This window comes from Rhododendron vialii, chromosome 8a, assembly GCF_030253575.1.
Source record: "Rhododendron vialii isolate Sample 1 chromosome 8a, ASM3025357v1".
Lineage (NCBI taxonomy): Eukaryota > Viridiplantae > Streptophyta > Magnoliopsida > Ericales > Ericaceae > Rhododendron > Rhododendron vialii.
Window position 1 is genome coordinate 3,747,546 of NC_080564.1, and position 18,451 is coordinate 3,765,996.

The 18,451-nt window shown below is 41.5% G+C and overlaps 4 protein-coding genes and 1 non-coding gene across 5 annotated transcripts; 4 read left to right on the forward strand and 1 right to left on the reverse strand.

Annotated features, from left to right (window-relative positions):
* Positions 1 to 411: 411 nt before the first annotated feature.
* LOC131298397 (uncharacterized) lies at positions 412 to 5,651 on the forward strand. Its single transcript, XM_058323836.1, has 5 exons — positions 412 to 704; positions 3,440 to 3,609; positions 4,036 to 4,105; positions 5,019 to 5,100; positions 5,185 to 5,651. The coding sequence occupies exons 1-5, from the start codon at positions 518 to 520 to the stop codon at positions 5,303 to 5,305; spliced, it is 630 nt and encodes a 209-aa protein (XP_058179819.1). The 5' UTR covers positions 412 to 517; the 3' UTR covers positions 5,306 to 5,651.
* A 2,885-nt stretch (positions 5,652 to 8,536) lies between these two features.
* LOC131336316 (uncharacterized) lies at positions 8,537 to 9,354 on the forward strand. The gene is made up of 3 exons (XM_058372104.1): positions 8,537 to 8,552; positions 8,711 to 8,772; positions 8,863 to 9,354. The coding sequence occupies exons 1-3, from the start codon at positions 8,537 to 8,539 to the stop codon at positions 9,352 to 9,354; spliced, it is 570 nt and encodes a 189-aa protein (XP_058228087.1).
* Positions 9,355 to 9,416: 62 nt separating this feature from the next.
* LOC131336317 (uncharacterized) lies at positions 9,417 to 9,860 on the forward strand. Its single transcript, XM_058372105.1, has one exon. It carries the CDS (start codon positions 9,417 to 9,419, stop codon positions 9,858 to 9,860), a length of 444 nt encoding a protein of 147 aa, XP_058228088.1.
* A 478-nt stretch (positions 9,861 to 10,338) lies between these two features.
* Positions 10,339 to 10,411, forward strand: TRNAK-CUU (transfer RNA lysine (anticodon CUU)). Its single transcript has one exon. It is a non-coding gene; the product is annotated as a tRNA-Lys (tRNA).
* A 6,873-nt stretch (positions 10,412 to 17,284) lies between these two features.
* On the reverse strand, positions 17,285 to 17,809 carry LOC131336318 (uncharacterized). The gene has a single exon (XM_058372106.1). The coding sequence runs from the start codon at positions 17,807 to 17,809 to the stop codon at positions 17,285 to 17,287; it is 525 nt and encodes a 174-aa protein (XP_058228089.1).
* Between the last annotated feature and the right edge of the window lie 642 nt (positions 17,810 to 18,451).

The following is an 18,451-nucleotide window of genomic DNA, read 5'->3' on the forward strand; positions in this document are numbered from 1 at the left end:
AAATGGTATGCTTGATGGCATGTAAAAAACGAAATATGAAAACAATTAAAACAGTAAAACTCAAATGGTTATAATAAAGACATTACTCCCTCCGTTATGTGGAGGTAGTCCATTATGAGAAGCCGTGTGATTTTTAGATAAAAAAATAATAGAAATACCGTCCAAATTTTAAAAAAAAAATTACGGAAAATTAAAGGACTAATTGGGACTTATAATTTCGTGTCAAGAAAGTCGTAAAATTATTCACAAAGTACTTTATTATTTTATGTGAAAATTACATACTTTTTTTTTAAAAACTTTTTTCCACTTTAAAATTGCAGTGGTGGCATTTTCCTAAAAAGAAGATGAAAGGGCAAAAGAAAAAAAAAAACAATTAAAATCTACCAAACGGCACCGTCCTGAGCTCGACAACACCCAACGACCAACGTTGGGGCCTGTCTGTCTGTCACGCTAATTCCATCTAGAGAGAGAGAAACGCTTCGCTCGCAGAGATAGAGAGAGAGAGAGAGAGGGAGAGATGGAGGAGGAAGTGGGCAAAGAGAACGAAACCCCTAATTCCAACGACAAAATCACCAACCATAGCCCACAAAATCCGAACAAGAAGGCTGCAAAATCATGCAAGGGTTGCGTCTACTACTCATCCACCTTCAAATCCAATAATCGCAACCCTTTATGCGTCGGCATCTCTCGTTCCCTTCCCCAAGGTCTCTTCCCCTCATTTTCAACACAACCCTTTGCTCTTACGATGAAATTATTTACTGGGTTTTGTTCATCTAACCTTTTTATTTCCATTTTTTGGGATTCTTGTGGGTCCATTTAATCCACCTGTCCACTAGTTTGACCCAAAATCAAATTTAGATATATGCTGTTTATCTTGATCAAAATCAACTGCTCTGGGTACTTTTCGAATGGATTTGTTTCATTTTTTTTGCAACTTTTGTTTGTTTAAGGATTTTAGCTCAATTGTTTTGCTGAGCTGTTTTTCTTGTTCAAGTTGTTAATCACTTAATCTGCTTTGAATTTCCTCCTCTTTATTGTGGTTGTTACGTAAATTAAGCACTCGGGCGAGAAGGATTGGGTTTGGAGGCGTAGGAGTTCAATCTGGATCAACTAAATTATGAGTTCGTCATGCTCAAGCAATTAGGCACTTGCTGTTTCTCTTCTATATGAAGGGAGAATTTGTCTTGGCAACACTAAAAAAGATCGCCGATAAGAAAAAAAAAACTAAAAAAGATTGGATTTTTGAAAAACTTGGTGGAATGCCCGTCTAAACCAATCCTGTGAGCCCTGCCCCCGAGTCGTTGAACCTCCTTTTCTCCGTCTTTACATACAACTTTAAAGAATTCAGGTTTGTGTTCTCCTCCACATCATCGAATTTTGCTGGAACATAGGTTGACGGGCAAACTTTTGCGCAACTAGAGTTTCATTTCGAATGGGGTTTCATCTTGTTAATCTGGCGATCGAAATGGCACACTTGCTGAAGGCATCGTAATATGATTGATTGCATCAATCGAGGTTGTTTGTGTGAGTGGGATATACTTTTGCAGAAAACAGGGAACAGTCATCATTAGTGATGGTGATCATCTTGGCATTTCCTGAAATGAAAGCCTTTCACATGTGTCACTCTAGAAATGAAATCCCTGGTTGCTAACTGTTAGTTGTGGCTCTATTAAGTGCAATGCATGCTATCAATATCTCCATAAACTGCTGGTGTCTCCAGCATGTTGCTTACTTATGTGGTGCCTCCAGCATGTTGCTTACTTATGTGGTGCATACTTAAGGGAAGACCCAAGTCCCAAAGTCTTCTATTATAACTTTGTAGCAGACAATTCCTAGCTGACTTTGGCAAATTAGTTTGCTTCTAGAGAGGATGCGATGGATCTTCTAGTTCGCAAAACTACCTTCTAGAAAGATAGGTCCTTGGTTATTGTATCTTGTAAATAATGTTTTGATCTTTGAGTCAAAATGGAAGTTGGTTGTGGGTAGAGCTGGGCAACGGACAGGAGACACGATAACACGACACGAACCGGACACGAAGTTAGCGGGTTAGGGTTGAACATTTCTGACACGAAACACGAAAATGACACGACTCGAGAACACGAATTCTAAATGGGTTGGGTTCGGGTTGAACACGCGAGACACGAAATTGACACGATTAACACGGTTACTAATCTGTGTCACCCATTAACGCGAACGTATATACATAATATATGGTATATCTGTAATTCTATATAGAGTTGGGCAACAGACACGATAACACGACACGAACCGGACACGAAGTTAACGGGTTAGGGTTGAGCATTTCTGACACGAAACACGAAAATGACATGACTCGAGAAACACGAATTCTAAATGGATTGGGTTCGGGTTGGGTGATTTGTGACACGAACCCGACTAACACGACACGAACACGACCCGACTCGACCTCTTACCCAGGTCTAGTTGTGGGTGGAGAACCATCCAAATCATTATGACAAGCTTATTCGGGTCTTTTGTAGATTGGTTTTGGAGGGATATAGTGATTGCTTTTGCAGGTTTTTCTTGGTTTGGGGACAGTGCCTCGTATCTTCAAAATTAAAGGCTAGTGATCATTGCTAGTTGATACTTCAACCAATTTTCTTTTGGGTCATTGGATATGCATCTTGTCATTTGCTGCTTGAATTTAGTATGAAGTAGATGATAGATAGGATATGTTTTACGGTCTTAAAGTGGAAGGAGAAGGACGACAAAGTTGCTTGTTGTACCTTATCTCCTAGTTTGGTGTTTAATCAGTAAATAAGGAAGGCTGAGATTCTTCCTTATTGTCGCTGCTGGGCTGCTCTAGTCTGGTGAAATAGACTGGGTTACCTTTGGTGTTTCTCTGGGCAGCAGATGAAGGGAATTCAGATGCTAGCTTTAGTTGCCAGTTCTCATTACATCATGCATATATTTCACAGCGTGTGTATATTGAACAGGAAGACGGAGGGATTCAAAGTATCTTTGCTGCGATATTGTTCTCAACCTCTTATAAATGAAAGATATTTAGTGACAAGCTTCATGATAAATATGTATGCCTACATGAGGGTATCGTACCTGTTTTTTAAGCAACGGTTTAATTCTAGAAAGTTTCATCAGAGATAAACAGGGTAATATGACAATTCAACCATTTAGTAAACATCATAAGCTATGGCTCAAGATGCCCATGCATATTAATTTGATTGTGTACCTTTTGGTAAATACTTGAATTGGGCAAGCATTATCTATTTCCAGTTGCTTAAGTGGCTTCTGATCTTATAAGCTGAGGGAGGAAACAGTTTTTGCTTCTATACCTGTATTTAGACAGAATTGATTTGTGTATTTTTCCTGCACTAAATTTGAAGCAGTCATGTTTTATAGATACTGAAAAGTTAGTAGTTCCTTACTTGCAAATATGATACTGATGTCTACTCTTGATAACTAGTACCCCGCCACATTGTTGGAGAAACTGAGTTGGATGCTTCTAGAGAGGGAAGAAGCCTTGTGGAGTTCAAATATGCTTGTGTTGGTTACTCTGTGTACTCAAATGGAAAGGATCCTTCAGTGGACGGCCAACAGACACAAGCAGAATTGCCAATTTGTGTTGGCCTCGAGGTTATTATCTCAACTTTTGTCGTTTCTTTTTTCTTTGCCTTATTTGGTCTATCGTTTTACATTTTGGATTGGGTGTTTTATCAGCACCTAGTGGAACTAAATACTTATGTTAGGTGGTTGTGCCTTGGTGATCCTCTCAGTTATGATATTATCATATTAGCGAGACACCATGCTTATTGCTTCTTGATGAACGAGAATCTTTGCTTTAAATTTTCTTAATCCAATAAGTTGCATACTTTCTCAGCTGAAGTAAAGCATATGCAAATAGGAAGGTGATATTGATAGCGTATGACTTTTACATTCTCAGATTTTAACTCTTTTCAATAAGTTGTTGAGTCTTGTAAATGATAACAAAGGAACTGCCTAATTTTTGTTCATTATCATCGGAAAACGGAAGCTCACGAGCGTAGTTAACCCTTGCTGCAGGCTTTGGTAGGCAAAAGAGCAAGTGCACCTGACTCTGTTCCTGCTCATGTTCATGTTCATAATAAAGAAGGTAATTTTATTTGCACTATGACTGTATTAACTATTTTTGTTTCTGCTACATGTGAATTATGGACTCATGCTTAGGTATCGAGGCTTTCATATTAGAGCAGTGGCATGTGATTATTTTGTACTTGCTTCGAAAAAGGATGAGAGTAGGTAAAACTAATTGGAAGAACTGTCTATCTGAGTGTATTGAACTCCGAATAGTGGTGCGCTTGTATGTAAAGGAAAGATGGAATGAAGTATATTGCTTTTAAGTATCAAGTCAAGAAGCCACTGCAGTGCAGTTGGCCATCTCATTTGGCCTTCCCAGTAGAGGCGTGAGTTCGAGCCCCACGGGGGCTCGACCGGTGTCCAGGGCTATGGATAGCCTCTAGACCCCTTGTGAACTAACATACTAACTAACTAACTCCCATGATCCCGCTGATGTATAAAGGTGACAAAAAAAAGTAACAAGTCATACACAACTCACTGTGACAGCTGTTGCCTTAGAATGTAATTGGGAGTTTAGAAGCGTAGTGTAGAGCAGTTGCAGTGACAAAGGTCTTTTATAATCATCATTGTTATATTTTACGGTTTGACTTGCAATCGACTTGGTCAAACTGTCAAATTATATTGACTGCTAAAGTTGTTACTGTGTTGAAATATTATTGTGGTGTCAAGGCATAATTCTTTTATTTAGAGGCTGTTTGAGAACCCCTCATTTGGCAAGGACTAGGCTTCTTATCTTGTCTTTTCTGGTGACATCAACTGTTACGGGAAGTTAATGTCTTGTATCTATTATCATTCCATTAACTGGCATTTTCAGTTAGTTATTTGATTATCATTGTTATTGTTATTTGCAATAGTTATTTTTATTCAATACCTGGTATGCTGTGTGGCTTCCCTTCTGTTGACTACCATTTGCTGTTTCTTTCTTGAAGATTCTCATGGATTTCCACAGCCACAGCCACAGCCTCGAACGCATCAGCCTGCTCGTTTCCAAGGGGACGAGTTCATGAGCAAGTAAGTCAACAATATGATTTCTTTTTCAATAAGCTTTGTGTAAGACCCAAAAGGATTGAGATATGTATTTTGTCAAAACTGCAGATTTTCAAGAAATGCAGGCTTGGTTGCAATGGGGGTGGCCAAGAACCTGTATCGAGTAGGCAATTCCATCAAAGGACGTATCGATGGCATTCTGTACCCGTACCGAAGCCGACCAAAGTAAGATTGCCAATTTCCCTGTACAACACCAGCGAAAATAAACAAGCAGCAACCTGGCTTTGACCTAATTCTGCATTCTGTTTGAACCCAAACACTTTCTTCCCCTTCTTCCTCCTCCTCCCATTCTGTTCTGCTCCTCAAAGCATTTGTCCAGTTGCAAGGGATAGATGGCATTTTCTCACTCTGTCGAAAACGGTTCGATACTGTTTTGATGGCTATCTATTGTTGGTATTTAGCTTAGGCATCTGGGAGCTTGGATTGTATTGAGAGTTGGCCTTGTTCTTATGTAAAGTCTTGACTCTTGTTTTCTGTAAAAATACTGGGTTTTAATGTTATAATTGAATTCACTATATGCTTCTCGGGTGCTGCGGTTGAAAATTTTCCAGTGAAATGAAATTTCTTAGATATGGTAGTGTCATTGAAGTATAGTTTTTATTCTTTCTTCTTGTTGGTTTAGAAGGTGGTCGTTTAATTGATTAGATCAGGTCGAAGGCTAGTATAGGGCTGTAGAGGAGCCAGAAAGTAGGTTCTTGAAGTTTGGCTTGACGACACGAGCTTTAAAATTGTGTTCAAGCTTGGTTCGTTTACAATTAGAGTTGAAAGTTGATGTAGTTTTCCTGTGATCTTTATGATTAATGGTTTCTTCTTTCGCCGTTCAAAAAAAAGAATGTCGATGTAGTTTTTTACCGAATTGAAAGCTCGAGTAGGTTCAGTTTTACAAAGGTTTGGGATAGATCATTTAGCATTCAGGTAAGAAGAGAGTAGAAGTAATGCATGAATTACCTGTGTTGAAAAGGTTTTACGACAGTATGCTTGAATGGGAACATTCATATGTTCAGTTTTCCTCCAGTTCGGTCCAGCTTTAGGCCGTGGTGGCCCCATTCTAAGCTCACAGTGGTGATTAGAACTATTCATTGATCTAACATCAATATCTATTCAAACAAATACCATGAAAGCACACGAAAAAGTGATGGATTCGGAATACATGTTAAGTCACGGATAAAGAAAAAAGAGCAATGCTAGAAACCCAAATAACTTACCCCGAAAAGGGAAATCAAAGGTCCAAATTTACTCATAAGATGATATGGACTTTTGATTTTTCTTTTCGGGGTATTTTTTAGGTAAGTTTTTTGGATGTCCAGCATTAATGAAGAAAAAATTGGAGTTCCTTAAGAAGTTCTGCCAAAGATAAATGCATTCTGTTCATAGTATAGTTGAGGCGAAAATTCTTAAAACTCTCAGACTGGAGTGAGTTAAGGACGAAATTGATCAAGGCCTCGGACCCCAAGGATCTCTAGTTCGTTCAGAAGAGCCATCATCTTCAGAACATGATCCCTAATTGGGATCCCTTCAACATGGGTTATGCTCACCAATTCTTTTATAGCAACTAGCCTTGCTGCACAATTTTGATCCCCAGACATTTCTTTGAGGTTCAACATCATATCGTAAGCAGTTTCCATAAACTGATGCTGATGTTGCAATATATTTGACATAGAAGCCAGAATATAACACTGCGCCATCTCATCAATCTTAATTCAATCCTTATAAGGCTTTGTTTCCTATTCTGTGGCATTCTCATCAGGTTTTAGAGGGTAGTCCTCAAACAACACATATTTGTGCCCCTCAACAGTTAACACAATATTCAAATTTCTTTTCTAATCAATATAGTTTGATCCAATAAGTTTGTTTTCTTTGAGAATAATGTCAGGTGGATTGAAAGAGCCCATTTTTGAATCTGAGAATCAAATAACATAACAACAATTATGATGGGCAATAAAAATTTTGAATTTCATTTTAATATCGGTTTCTTCAACCACATGTTAAAAGAAAAAATATTGGCAACCTTACACACCGTGAAGAGTATGCTTCGATGGGAAGTCCTCTACTCTTCATCATTTGATTTTCAAAGCACATGCAGAAAGCATTTACAAGTAAACACCAACGAATTTTTCTATGCCGGGTGATAGCATGTGGTGCCCTTCGACGCATTCGAGCCATCCATTTTCGATTTGGATAGCTCTGATTTGGAGAGAAAAAGAGGAAAGTGGTAGGGAGAGGAGAGAGAGGGTTTTAGATTCGTGTTGTGGGGGGGGGGGGGGGGGGGGGGGGGCGCTCACGTGTAAATACATATGAGCTAGATATGTGCGATTGATTGATGATTAGAGAAGGGAAAATAGAAGTGATTTAGAGGAGTGAAGGAAGGACTGAAGGAGAAGGAGCAAGAGGACAGAAGAGACAAAGGCAGTGAATCCCTTGTCTTTCCGCGGTAGGCGAGAACGTGAATGTAACTTGTATTCTTTTCTTATTCGTCACAGAGTAAAAATAATCGATGCATTATTTAGAACCTTAAGAGCCGATGTAACTTGTACTCTTATTTTCTTATTCGTCACGGAGTAAAAATTGGCAAGAACGTGAATGTAATAAAACAAATTATTAGAAAACCACTATTGTGATGCATTTGTGTTTTGTGTTCTTGATTACTCCATCTGTAAATATTTATTCAATCCGCAAAATGAGAACTCCAAAATAATGTCTTTTCAAGAAATTTTTTTTTAATTTTTTATAAATTAAAAAAACCCATCGATATCTAGTGAATTGTTGAAAGAAATTTGAATTTTTCTTGCAAAAATTGTATAATTTTTATATTATCGTTTTGTGGACCAGATAAACATTATAGGATGGAGAGAGCATCTTTTTGCCCGTTGTGTACCTACAGTACACCTTTTTCACGGGTAGGAAAGAGGATAAGAGGTCGGTGATAACCGTGATATAGATGAGTAGTACTGTACTATATAGTAAACCACAGGACCGCAGGACGAGAATAAGAGGACAGAAGTATAATACACAGGACAAGAGTGCACAGTGTAAACGTTTACTTGGGGAAGGAAAGAGGACAAGAGGTCGGTGATAATAATAAACAGTCTACCTATCGCGGGCGTAGGGGAATCAGGGCTATGTATAATAGTCTATGAAACTAAAACTAATCTAACATTTCGCTAATTCTCACTGATGTATATAATGTTGACGAAAAAAATTTACTGAAACACAGGATTGCTGTCAAAAGAGAGAGAGAAAGAGAGAGAGAGAGAGAGAGAGAGAGATCATATCAATAGCTAATCAATCAACTAGCTAGCTAGAAGAGAGGGTAGGAGAGAAAATGGCGTGGCATTGCCGAGGTTTGTGACGATCCAATCATCATTTTTCGAAAAAACCTACTTGCGCTACGTACACGAGGATGGGGAGTTACATGGGTATCTCCAAGCCACTGGAGAGGAGATCGTGAGCCCATACGCAAAGTTCGAAATTGAGAGGGCAAAGAATGGGAATGTATTTGTTCACATAAGATGCTGTTACAATAACAAATACTGGGTAGCAGCTAACTCAAGATCTCCCTACTTCATTATTGCAGCGGCTGATGAATCTAATGAAGACCAATCCCAATGGTCCTGTACCTTGTTCGAGCCTATTCGGGTAGATGATGATACTTTTCAATTTCGCCACGTTCAGCTAGGGCGCTATTTAACCGTTTCATCTTAAGTGCCGCAAAACGCGCCTGCCTAGCTAAGAGCAAACTCAACATCTGTTACTTCTGTTGGGCTTCATGTTTTCCGTGTTGGCGATTGGGAATTGCTGTTGATATTGCCCAAACACATCGCGCTCAAGGGGGACAACGACCTATACCTCAGCGCCCGCTGGATCCAGGGATACCAGTATCTGCAGTTCGCGTCCTGTGACCATGGAGATCCTACGGTTGGGAACGAGGTGTTCATCACTAAAGATGGAAGCATCCGCATCAAGAACAATTACTTTGGCAAATTCTGGAGGCGCAGTCCTAATTGGATCTGGGCGGACTCAGACGACACCACCACCGACAACTCGGACACTTTGTTCTCCCCCGTAAAAGTTGGTGACAACGTCATCGCTCTCCGCAATTTGGGTAATGCCAATTTCTGCAAGAGGCTCACCACCGAGGGCAAGACGAGTTGTCTCAATGCTGCAGTAACCACGATTTCCCTGGAGGCACGCTTGGTGGTTGAAGAGCTTGTTATCTGAAGGAAAATTTTGTCAATTTTCGCCTCTTGGATGCGAGAATCTACGGCTAGAACATCATTACAATGGTAACTAAAACTGCCACTAACGATACACAAGAATCCAACACTGCAACACTGAGCCTCGTGCGTAAAGAGACTAAGAGCAGTACTTGTAATGCCAGCGTTTCTTTGAAGTTAGGCGTGACAACAACTATAACAACGGGCATTCCACTCATCGCAAAGGGAGAGATAGAAGTTTCGACTGAGTTTTCCTCAGAATACCAGTGGGGCAATACTGTGACAACAGAGACCGAAGTGGAGAGCGTGTACACGATCACCGTGCCGCCAATGAGCAAGGTCACGGTAAGTCTCCTAGCGACACAGGGTACATGCGTCGTTCCATTTTCTTATACTCAGCGCGACACGCTTATGAGCGGCGAGCAAGTTGTCTACAACAAGGATGATGGCGTTTACACTCGCATCAACAGCTTCAACTTCTTCTACGAAACCAAACAAGAAAATCTGTGATATGGGAAATGCGGTTACCGAATAAATTTCTTAGTGTGGTAGCATTTGTTTTTGTTGTTGTTATTGTAGTTGAGCCAATAAGTTTTATCATAGTGTTTTGTGGGTGATCACTGCTGAAAATCTTCACGAGACTTCACTTGTCCTATTGGGACCGCCCATGGGTTTAAAAGAACTATTCATTTTAATTTGTTTTCATTAATTGTATTTGTTTAGATTTGTTCATGACTAACAAAGTATAAGTTGGGGATGTGATAGGTGCTTAAATACATCTATTTAATCTCCTTAATTAACCTTTATTGTGCTTGTCAATTTATATGGTTACTTAGTACACTTTATGTGATTTTCAAGATTGCAAGTCACTCGGATATATCGTTTGCATGGAAATTGGACTTTAAATTGAAGAATTAAAAATAGAAGAATGCATGTTAAATTAAGAATTAAAGTATAAATACAGTAATTTCCAAAGCACATGCAGCAAGCCCGTCTAGCTCAGTTGGTAGAGCGCAAGGCTCTTAACCTTGTGGTCGTGGGTTCGAGCCCCACGGTGGGCGCTCTCTTTTTTATTTTCCTTTTTAGTGTAGGTGGTGGTGTTTCCGTTTTGAACATTCCTATGCTAAAAATCTGTTTTGTCTTTTTTCATCCCAATAACTCAATGGTCCAACAACACCAACAAGAGGTCACCTTAATTAAGCACCTTTTTAATGTTTGAAATCGGATGGAATTGCTTTCTCTTCTTCAACAATAGTTGACACAGACGTTTCGAGTTATCCAATTCACATGGTCCATGGATTCCTTATACTTCATCCCTCCCAAAATGATTGTCCGGTCCGTAAAACGAGGACTTAAAAATAATGCATTTCTTTTAAGAAAAAATCCAAATTTTTTTCATAAATTAAAAGAACTCATCGATATCTAGTGAATTGTTAAAAAAAAATTAAATTTTTCTTGCAAAAAGTATATTATTTTTACGTTCTCGTTTGCGGACCGAACAAATATTATGGAACGAAGGGAGTAACATTAAAAAGGTGCTTAAAACCCTCTCTCTCTCTCTCTCTCTCTCTCTTGTCTCACCCTACCATTTATTCTCCTCTTTCTCTCTCAAATTCGAGCCATCTAAATCGACAATGGACGGTCCAAATGCGTCGAGCGGGCACCACATGCTATCACCCGGAACAGAAAAATTTGTTGGTGTTTACTTGTAAAAATAAAGCTATTGGTATCGACGGGTACCATACCGAAAATGGACCGATGCCGCGCCAGGCCAACTCCGGCCACCGGACAGCTAATCCAAGCCGTCCAAAAATTTTATAAAAAAAGAAAAAGAAATGAAGGGGCTTACATGAGAATCAATGACATCCGATATGTGTAGATACTCGATCCAAACACCTCATTTTTTCGTATATATATGTATATACGAAAAAAGAGTATTTGGATTGAGCACCTACACACATCGGATACAGTTGATTCTCACGAGGGCCCCTTCGGTTTTTTTTTAAAGAATTTTTGAACAGCTCAGATCGACCGTCCGGTGGCCGGAGTTGGCCCAGCGCGGCCGTCAGTCCATTTTCAGTATGGTACATGTCGATACCAATACCACTACTGTCACGTCCTCGAAATTAAACATAATTATAAATAATTTACATAATAAAAATACTCACAAATATCCGTACGGTACCCAAAAGATCACTGTGTTTTCATTCCCTTAGTTACACTTCCAAGTCAAAAGAATTACAAATATTACAATGTCAGCTCGACAGCCCCAAATTATCGTAAGTATCGAATTTCAAAGAGAAAATTAGTGGTTACAATATTCCGAGTCAAAAAAATTACAATTTAAGTTACAAATACATCTTTCAAAATAAATTTACAAAGATGAATAGGTAACTCCTTTGGTTAGCTTTCAAAAATAATGTCTACACTTCAAGCACGCCAAGCAATGCAAGCTATGGTTCCGGGTTAGCACCTGAAAATAATATAAGGCTTGAGCTACACTAGCCCAGTAGAAAAGTCTACGCAAACTCTATATGCAAATGAGCGAGACGAATGAACGAATGATAAAAGATCACAAGACAACGGAGGAAGCACAATTTTCATGAACAAGTGTCCCAAAATCTCCAATTTTTCTTTTATTCAACCCATAAATCATACCCGTTCAATTCATGTCTCAACATGTCGTGTCGTTTGTGTGTCTGAGCCGAAGCTCCTGCCGGGCTAATTTTGGGACCCCGATGTCCTCTGCCAAGCACCCACCTTGAAGGTTGGGCCTTGAGTGATTATTTTGAGCATTAGCTCCTGCCAGGCTAATTATGGGACCCTGATATCCCCTGTCAGGCATCCACTCGTCGATGAGCCCCGAATGTTCGCGCGTCGTTCACAAGTTCAAGTGTATCGTTCGTACGATTATCTTGCATGATGCTCATATTTATCATTTCACAGTTTCACCAATTTGACCGCATTATAAATATATTTCGTGTACCATTGACCAAAAGACATGCATGATTGTCCAACTCTTATTATTTATGTGTATATAATAATCATACAACCCATGGAATAACTTAAAACTTTGAAAAGAAATGGAACTTCAGTGCACGGAAGATTCTGACATGTTGACTGGTGACCAACCGGTAGGGTACGGGAGGTACCGGTAGGAGTTAAGAAAATTTCCGAGGTTCTACCGGGTTGGATCAAGTCCTACCGGTACAAAAACTAATCAGAAAGGCCACCATTTTGCACGAGGAAAACTTTGCGACAGGCTATCGGTAGGAGAAAAGTTCTACCGGTAAGAAGCTAATTTTCTGGCAACACAACAACATTCTACCGGTAGAAAGGACGGGCCTACCGGTAGGAATCAAGGAAAAGCAGACAATTCTTATAGTCACAACAGATTTTTATTCAAACTCAACGACAACCAATACAAGCTCGAATAATACATAAAAACACTCAAACAACATATAAAGAAAGGTAGAATTTCTTACCTCGAGTATCCAAACCGAAATTAAGAAGATTGTGCAAGCCCTAGCTTCCGAAATTCCAAACCAAGCAAAAATACACCAAACCGGGCTCTATTTAGCGCAATACGAGCCCAAATACGCAAATAGATGATGGAGTTTAGAGTGATTGTTGTGGGTTTTGAGCGATTGGGTGAGTTTTTGAGTGAAAGAGAGAGAGATCGAGAGAGAGAAACGAGAGAGAGCCGAGAGATGAGATGAGAATGGAAATAAAAAAAGAAAAACATTTCCCAGGAGATATACACGACACACACAAATGCACACATGCACTAATTACACTAAGACCCAAGATTCTTATATTCTTGCACATTGGACCACCTCAATCACATTCTTATCATTTTCATTTTCATTTTCTTCTTCTTCTTCTTTTATTAGCATTAAAAATAAATAAGAAAATTTACAGGTCTCTACATCCTACCCTCCTTAAAGAAATTTCGTCCTCGAAATTCAAATAAACGTGCTCACTAAGTCATGCACCACTTATACATGCAAGGTCTCAATCACCAATATTATGCAACATGTTAAACATTAAAATACTGCAATCTCGAGTACTCACATTGGGTTACTCCGGCAATAAATGTGGATATTTTTCTCTAACCTCATCTTCTCGTTCCCAAGTTTGATCCTCGCTACCCTAACTTCTCCATAAGACTCGTACTAACGGTATCGTCTTACCCCTCAACACTTGATCGCGCGAATCTAAGATACGGACCGGTTCTTCCCCATAAGACGCATCGGCCTCTAACTCGAGTTCGGACCACTCCAACACATGCGACGTATCCGGTTCGTACTTCCTTAACATAGACACGTGGAATACGTCATTGACACCTGATAACGTCGGTGGCAAAGCCAAACGATACGCAACCTCTCCGATCTTCTCAATAATGTCGAACGACCCGATATAACGCGGCGATAGCTTTCCCTTTTTCCCAAAACGAGACAAACCTCTACGCGGCGATACTTTGAGGAATACATGATCCCATTCTTCAAATGACAACGGGCGACGACGACGATCTGCATAATTATTTTGTCGGTTTTGCGCGGTTAACAATCTTTGGCGAATCACCTTAACTTGTTCGGTCGTTCTCTCTTGAGCTTCCTTAAGGCGTTGACAAATTACTTTCAAGCTCTCGGAGGTCTCCTTAATCATGTCCGGTCCTACAAGCGTAGCCTCTCCCAGTTCGGTCCAACACACAGGCGATCGGCACGGTCTCCCATACAAAGCCTCATACAGTGCCATTTCGATACTAGATTGATAGCTATTGTTATACGCAAACTCAACTAATGGCAAGTGGTCCTCCCAACTACCCCGGAAATCCATCACACAAGCCCGAAGCATGTCTTCCAAAATCTGAATCGTTCTCTCGGATTGCCCATCGGTTTGAGGATGATACGCGGTACTAAATAGAAGATTAGTGCCCAAAGCAGCTTGCAAACTCTGCCAAAAACGCGCGGTAAACCTCGGATCTCGATCGGATACGATGGACACGGAAATCCCATGAAGTCGGATAATCTCCCAAATATACAAACGGCTAAGCGTATCCACAGAATCGGTGACTTGAATAGGTAAAAAGTGAGCGATTTTAGTCAATCGATCCACAACTACCCAAATAGCGTCATGCCCCCTCGGCGATCTCGGTAAACCCGTAACGAAATCCATGGTCACATTTTCCCATTTCCACGCAAACTCAACTAATGGCAAGTGGTCCTCCTAGCTACCCCGGAAATCCATCACACAAGCCCGAAGCATGTCTTCCAAAATCTGAATCGTTCTCTCGGATTGCCCATCGGTTTAAGGATGATACGCGGTACTAAATAGAAGATTAGTGCCCAAAGCAGCTTGCAAACTCTGCCAAAAACGCGCGGTAAACCTCGGATCTCGATCGGACACGATGGACACGGAAATCCCATGAAGTCGGATAATCTCCCAAATATACAAACGGCTAAGCGTATCCACAGAATCGGTGACTTGAATAGGTAAAAAGTGAGCGATTTTAGTCAATCGATCCACAACTACCCAAATAGCGTCATGCCCCCTCGGCGATCTCGGTAAACCCGTAACGAAATCCATGGTCACATTTTCTCATTTCCACTCGGCCACTGGTAGTGGTTGTAGCTCCCCCATGGGTCGTTGATGTTCGGCTTTCACTTGTTGACACGTAAGACACTTGGACACGAAAATCACAACGTCCCTCTTCATTTCGGACCACCAAAATTGTCTACGCAAGTCATGATACATTTTCGTCCCTCTTGGATGTACGGCTAACGGGGAATGGTGGAACTCTCGCAAGATTTCCTTCCGACACGAAACGGGTACGAACAACTTTCCTTGATAGCGTAAGCCTCGGTCGGGGTGAATCATCCACCTTTCTTGAGCGTTTCCACTAAGGAATCTAGTACGGAGTTCCTCTGTTTCCTCATCATGTTGCTGAGCCTCAATCACTCTCGTCGATAAAGTCGATTGCACCGTTAAGTTGCATAACGTGACCCCTTCCCGAACTTCCTCAAAGTGTATGGTATAGGAGCTCAAATCGTTTATTGCTTTCCACTCATGAATCGCTAGGCTCGCTAGATGTGTCGATTTTCTACTCAATGCATCCGCTACAACGTTCGCTTTCCTCGGGTGGTATTGTAATTCGAAGTCATAATCTTCCAAATGCTCCATCCAACGGCGTTGACGAAGGTTAAGTTCCTTTTGAGAGAATAAGTATTTAAAACTTTATGATCGGAAAAGACTTTAAACTTCTCACCGTAAAAGTAATGGCGCCAACCTTTCAAAGCAAATACGACGGCTGCAAGTTCTAAATCGTGTGTCGGGTAATTCCGCTCATGTGTTTTCAACTGTCGTGACCCATACGCTACCACTCGCCCCGCCTGCATCAACACGCATCCCAACCCTTCCTTAGACGCATCACAATACACAGAGTAGCCAACTCCACGTTCGGGCACAATCAAAACCGGCGCGATAGTCAATCGCTTCTTTAACTCCTCAAAGGCTGTCTCGCACGAGTCACTCCAAACGAATCGGGTCCCCTTACGTGTCAATCTAGTCATTGGTGCCGCTAAACGAGAGTAGTCTAAAACGAAACGGCGGTAGTATCCAGCCAAACCCAAGAAGCTTCGAATCTCGAATACGTTCTTTAGTCGCTGCCAATTCATAATGGACTCTATCTTTCCTGGATCAACAGACACTCCACCTTTCGAAACCACGTGACCCAAGAATTTAACTTCGGATAACCAAAACTCACACTTACTAAGTTTAGCGTAGAGCTGGTGCTCTCTCAAAAGTTCAAGAACGATGGTGAGATGGGCTTGGTGTTCCTCCTCCGTAGGCGAATAGATCAAAATATCATCCACAAAAACGACGACGAAGCGATCAAGATAAGCACGGAAAATACGATTCATCAAGTCCATAAATGTAGCTGGAGCGTTCGTCAGTCCGAAAGGCATAACAACAAACTCATAATGGCCATAACGAGTGCGGAAAGCGGTTTTAGGGATGTCCTCTCTACGAACCCTCAACTGATGATAACCGGATCTCAAGTCGATTTTAGAAAAACAAGTGGCACCCCGTAGTTGATCAAACAAATCGTCGATTCTAGGCATAGGATACTTGTTCTTAATGGTGACTCGGTTTAGCTTACGATAGTCGATACACAAACGAAGTGAACCATCCTTCTTTTTCGCGAAAAGAGCTGGTGCTCCCCACGGAGACGTACTTGGACGAATGAATCCTAGGTTCTCCAATTCTTGTAACTGAGTCTTTAGCTCTCTCAATTCGGCGGGTGCGAAACGATACGGAGGTACGGAGATAGGAGCGGTACCGGGAAGTAGATCAATGGTGAACTCAATCTCTCGCTCGGGAGGTAAAACAGGTAACTCTTCCGGGAATACATCCGGGAAGTCGCAAACCACTAAGGGTAACTCCCCACACATGGAGGCATCCTCATCTAACGTCAAATTCGCCAACAATGAATAAACCGACCCTAGCTCACGAGGCCCACATAAATAAGGTTCCAATGGTTCCCGACGCTCCCCAAAGAATTCGAAACAAGGACCCTCGGGAGGACAAATACGAAATCAACGCTTGAAACAATCGATGGTAGCATGAAACGTGGATAGCCAATCCATTCCCAAAATAAGATCAAACCCCGACATTCCCAAAACAATGAAGTCGAACACAAAGCGACGATCATGAATCATTAACTCACAATCTCGACAGATTTGATCAAGAGGCATTCTACCCCCTAGAGGTGTTTCGACAAACAAAGGAGGACTAATAGTTTCCGATTCCAATTCCAAAGTACACACAAATGATGCAACAATGAAAGAATGCGATGCTCCAGAATCAAAGAGTACTTTAGCAAATGAGTTGAACAAAAGAAAAGTACCCCTCACAATAGAAGTCTTTGGAGCCTAAGAAGTGGTAGATGGAATAGCAGAAGTGATGTTGAAAACTCGCCCCTGGGTACCCTGACCCTGCATAAAACCCCCTCTTTGACCAGAACCCTGAGCAGGCGCGGAAGAACTCGCTCCCTTGTCAACCCCGGAACTCTGAACCGATGTCGTCTGCCGGAAGTAAGGCTGCTGCTGCCTCTGAGTACCCCTAAACGGCTGGCCCACATTATGCCCCGTTCCCGGCTGCTGCACAGAACCTGACTCACTGCGCGCTCCCGACCCCTGAGGACAACTCCTTGCGAAATGATCCGCTTTACCACAGATATAACAAGTTTCCCCGAGGCGTGGACACTGAGCACGAACGTGTCCAGGTTGATTACACTTATAGCACACGGTCGGAGGTCTAGACAAAGCACCCCGAGTCCCCAAAGAAGAAGGTTGCGACCTAAAGTTCGACGAACTACCTTGCGGTGCCTGAGATGATTCCCTTGGCCTTTTCCTCCCTTGGCTTCCAAAGCTCTCCGATGAAGAACTCGTGTTCATGGTTGGTTGTCGTGGTTCCTAAACTCCCCTATTACGTTGCGCCTCTTTCGGTATCTCAATGCTCCTCGCACACTCAACTACCTCGGCGTATTTTGTCTTGCATTGCACCATTACCATTCTCCTCACGGTATTTTGCAGTCCTTTCTCAAAGCGTCTACATTTCCTCTCTTCTGTCGCCACCAACTCTGGTGCAAAACGTGATAAGGATTGAAATTTTTGTGCGTACTCCGACACGGTCATGCTTCCTTGCTCTTACTTTTCGAATTGGTCCCTCAATTGCTCACGGCTAGTTTCTGGAAAATACTGCTCCTCAAATAACACCTCAAATTCAGCCCATGTCAAATTCTCAACGTCTGGCTCATCTACTTGAGCCGCGGTCCTTGCCGCTCTCCTCGCATCCTTCTTAGACTCTAAGACAGATTCCCACCATTCATCAGCTTCCCCAACTAGTTGCATAGCCACGATACCTACCCTGATGGTGTCTTCGGTGATATTGAGAGCTCTAAAAAGCTTACGAATTTGAGCTAGCCAATGGTCAGCCACCAAAGGGTCGCTACTGGTTCCATCAAACACCGGTGGATTCCTACGGCTAAACTCTCGCATTGCCACCATGGCTCGATCCTCAACATTCTCCCTAGGAGC

What these genes read in the sequence shown, in the direction of transcription:
- LOC131336317 (XM_058372105.1), top strand. Translation starts at nt 9,417, where the DNA reads ATGGTAACTAAAACTGCCACTAACGATACACAAGAATCCAACACTGCA.
- LOC131336316 (XM_058372104.1), top strand. An exon ending in CCTTGTTCGAGCCTATTCGG is followed by an intron (nt 8,773 to 8,862) that starts GTAGATGATGAT and finishes GCGCCTGCCTAG; the next exon opens with CTAAGAGCAAACTCAACATC.
- LOC131336318 (XM_058372106.1), bottom strand. Translation starts at nt 17,809, where the DNA reads ATGAACACGAGTTCTTCATCGGAGAGCTTTGGAAGCCAAGGGAGGAAA.
- LOC131298397 (XM_058323836.1), top strand. Translation starts at nt 518, where the DNA reads ATGGAGGAGGAAGTGGGCAAAGAGAACGAAACCCCTAATTCCAACGAC. An exon ending in CTCTCGTTCCCTTCCCCAAG is followed by an intron (nt 705 to 3,439) that starts GTCTCTTCCCCT and finishes CTTGATAACTAG; the next exon opens with TACCCCGCCACATTGTTGGA. An exon ending in GGGGACGAGTTCATGAGCAA is followed by an intron (nt 5,101 to 5,184) that starts GTAAGTCAACAA and finishes TCAAAACTGCAG; the next exon opens with ATTTTCAAGAAATGCAGGCT.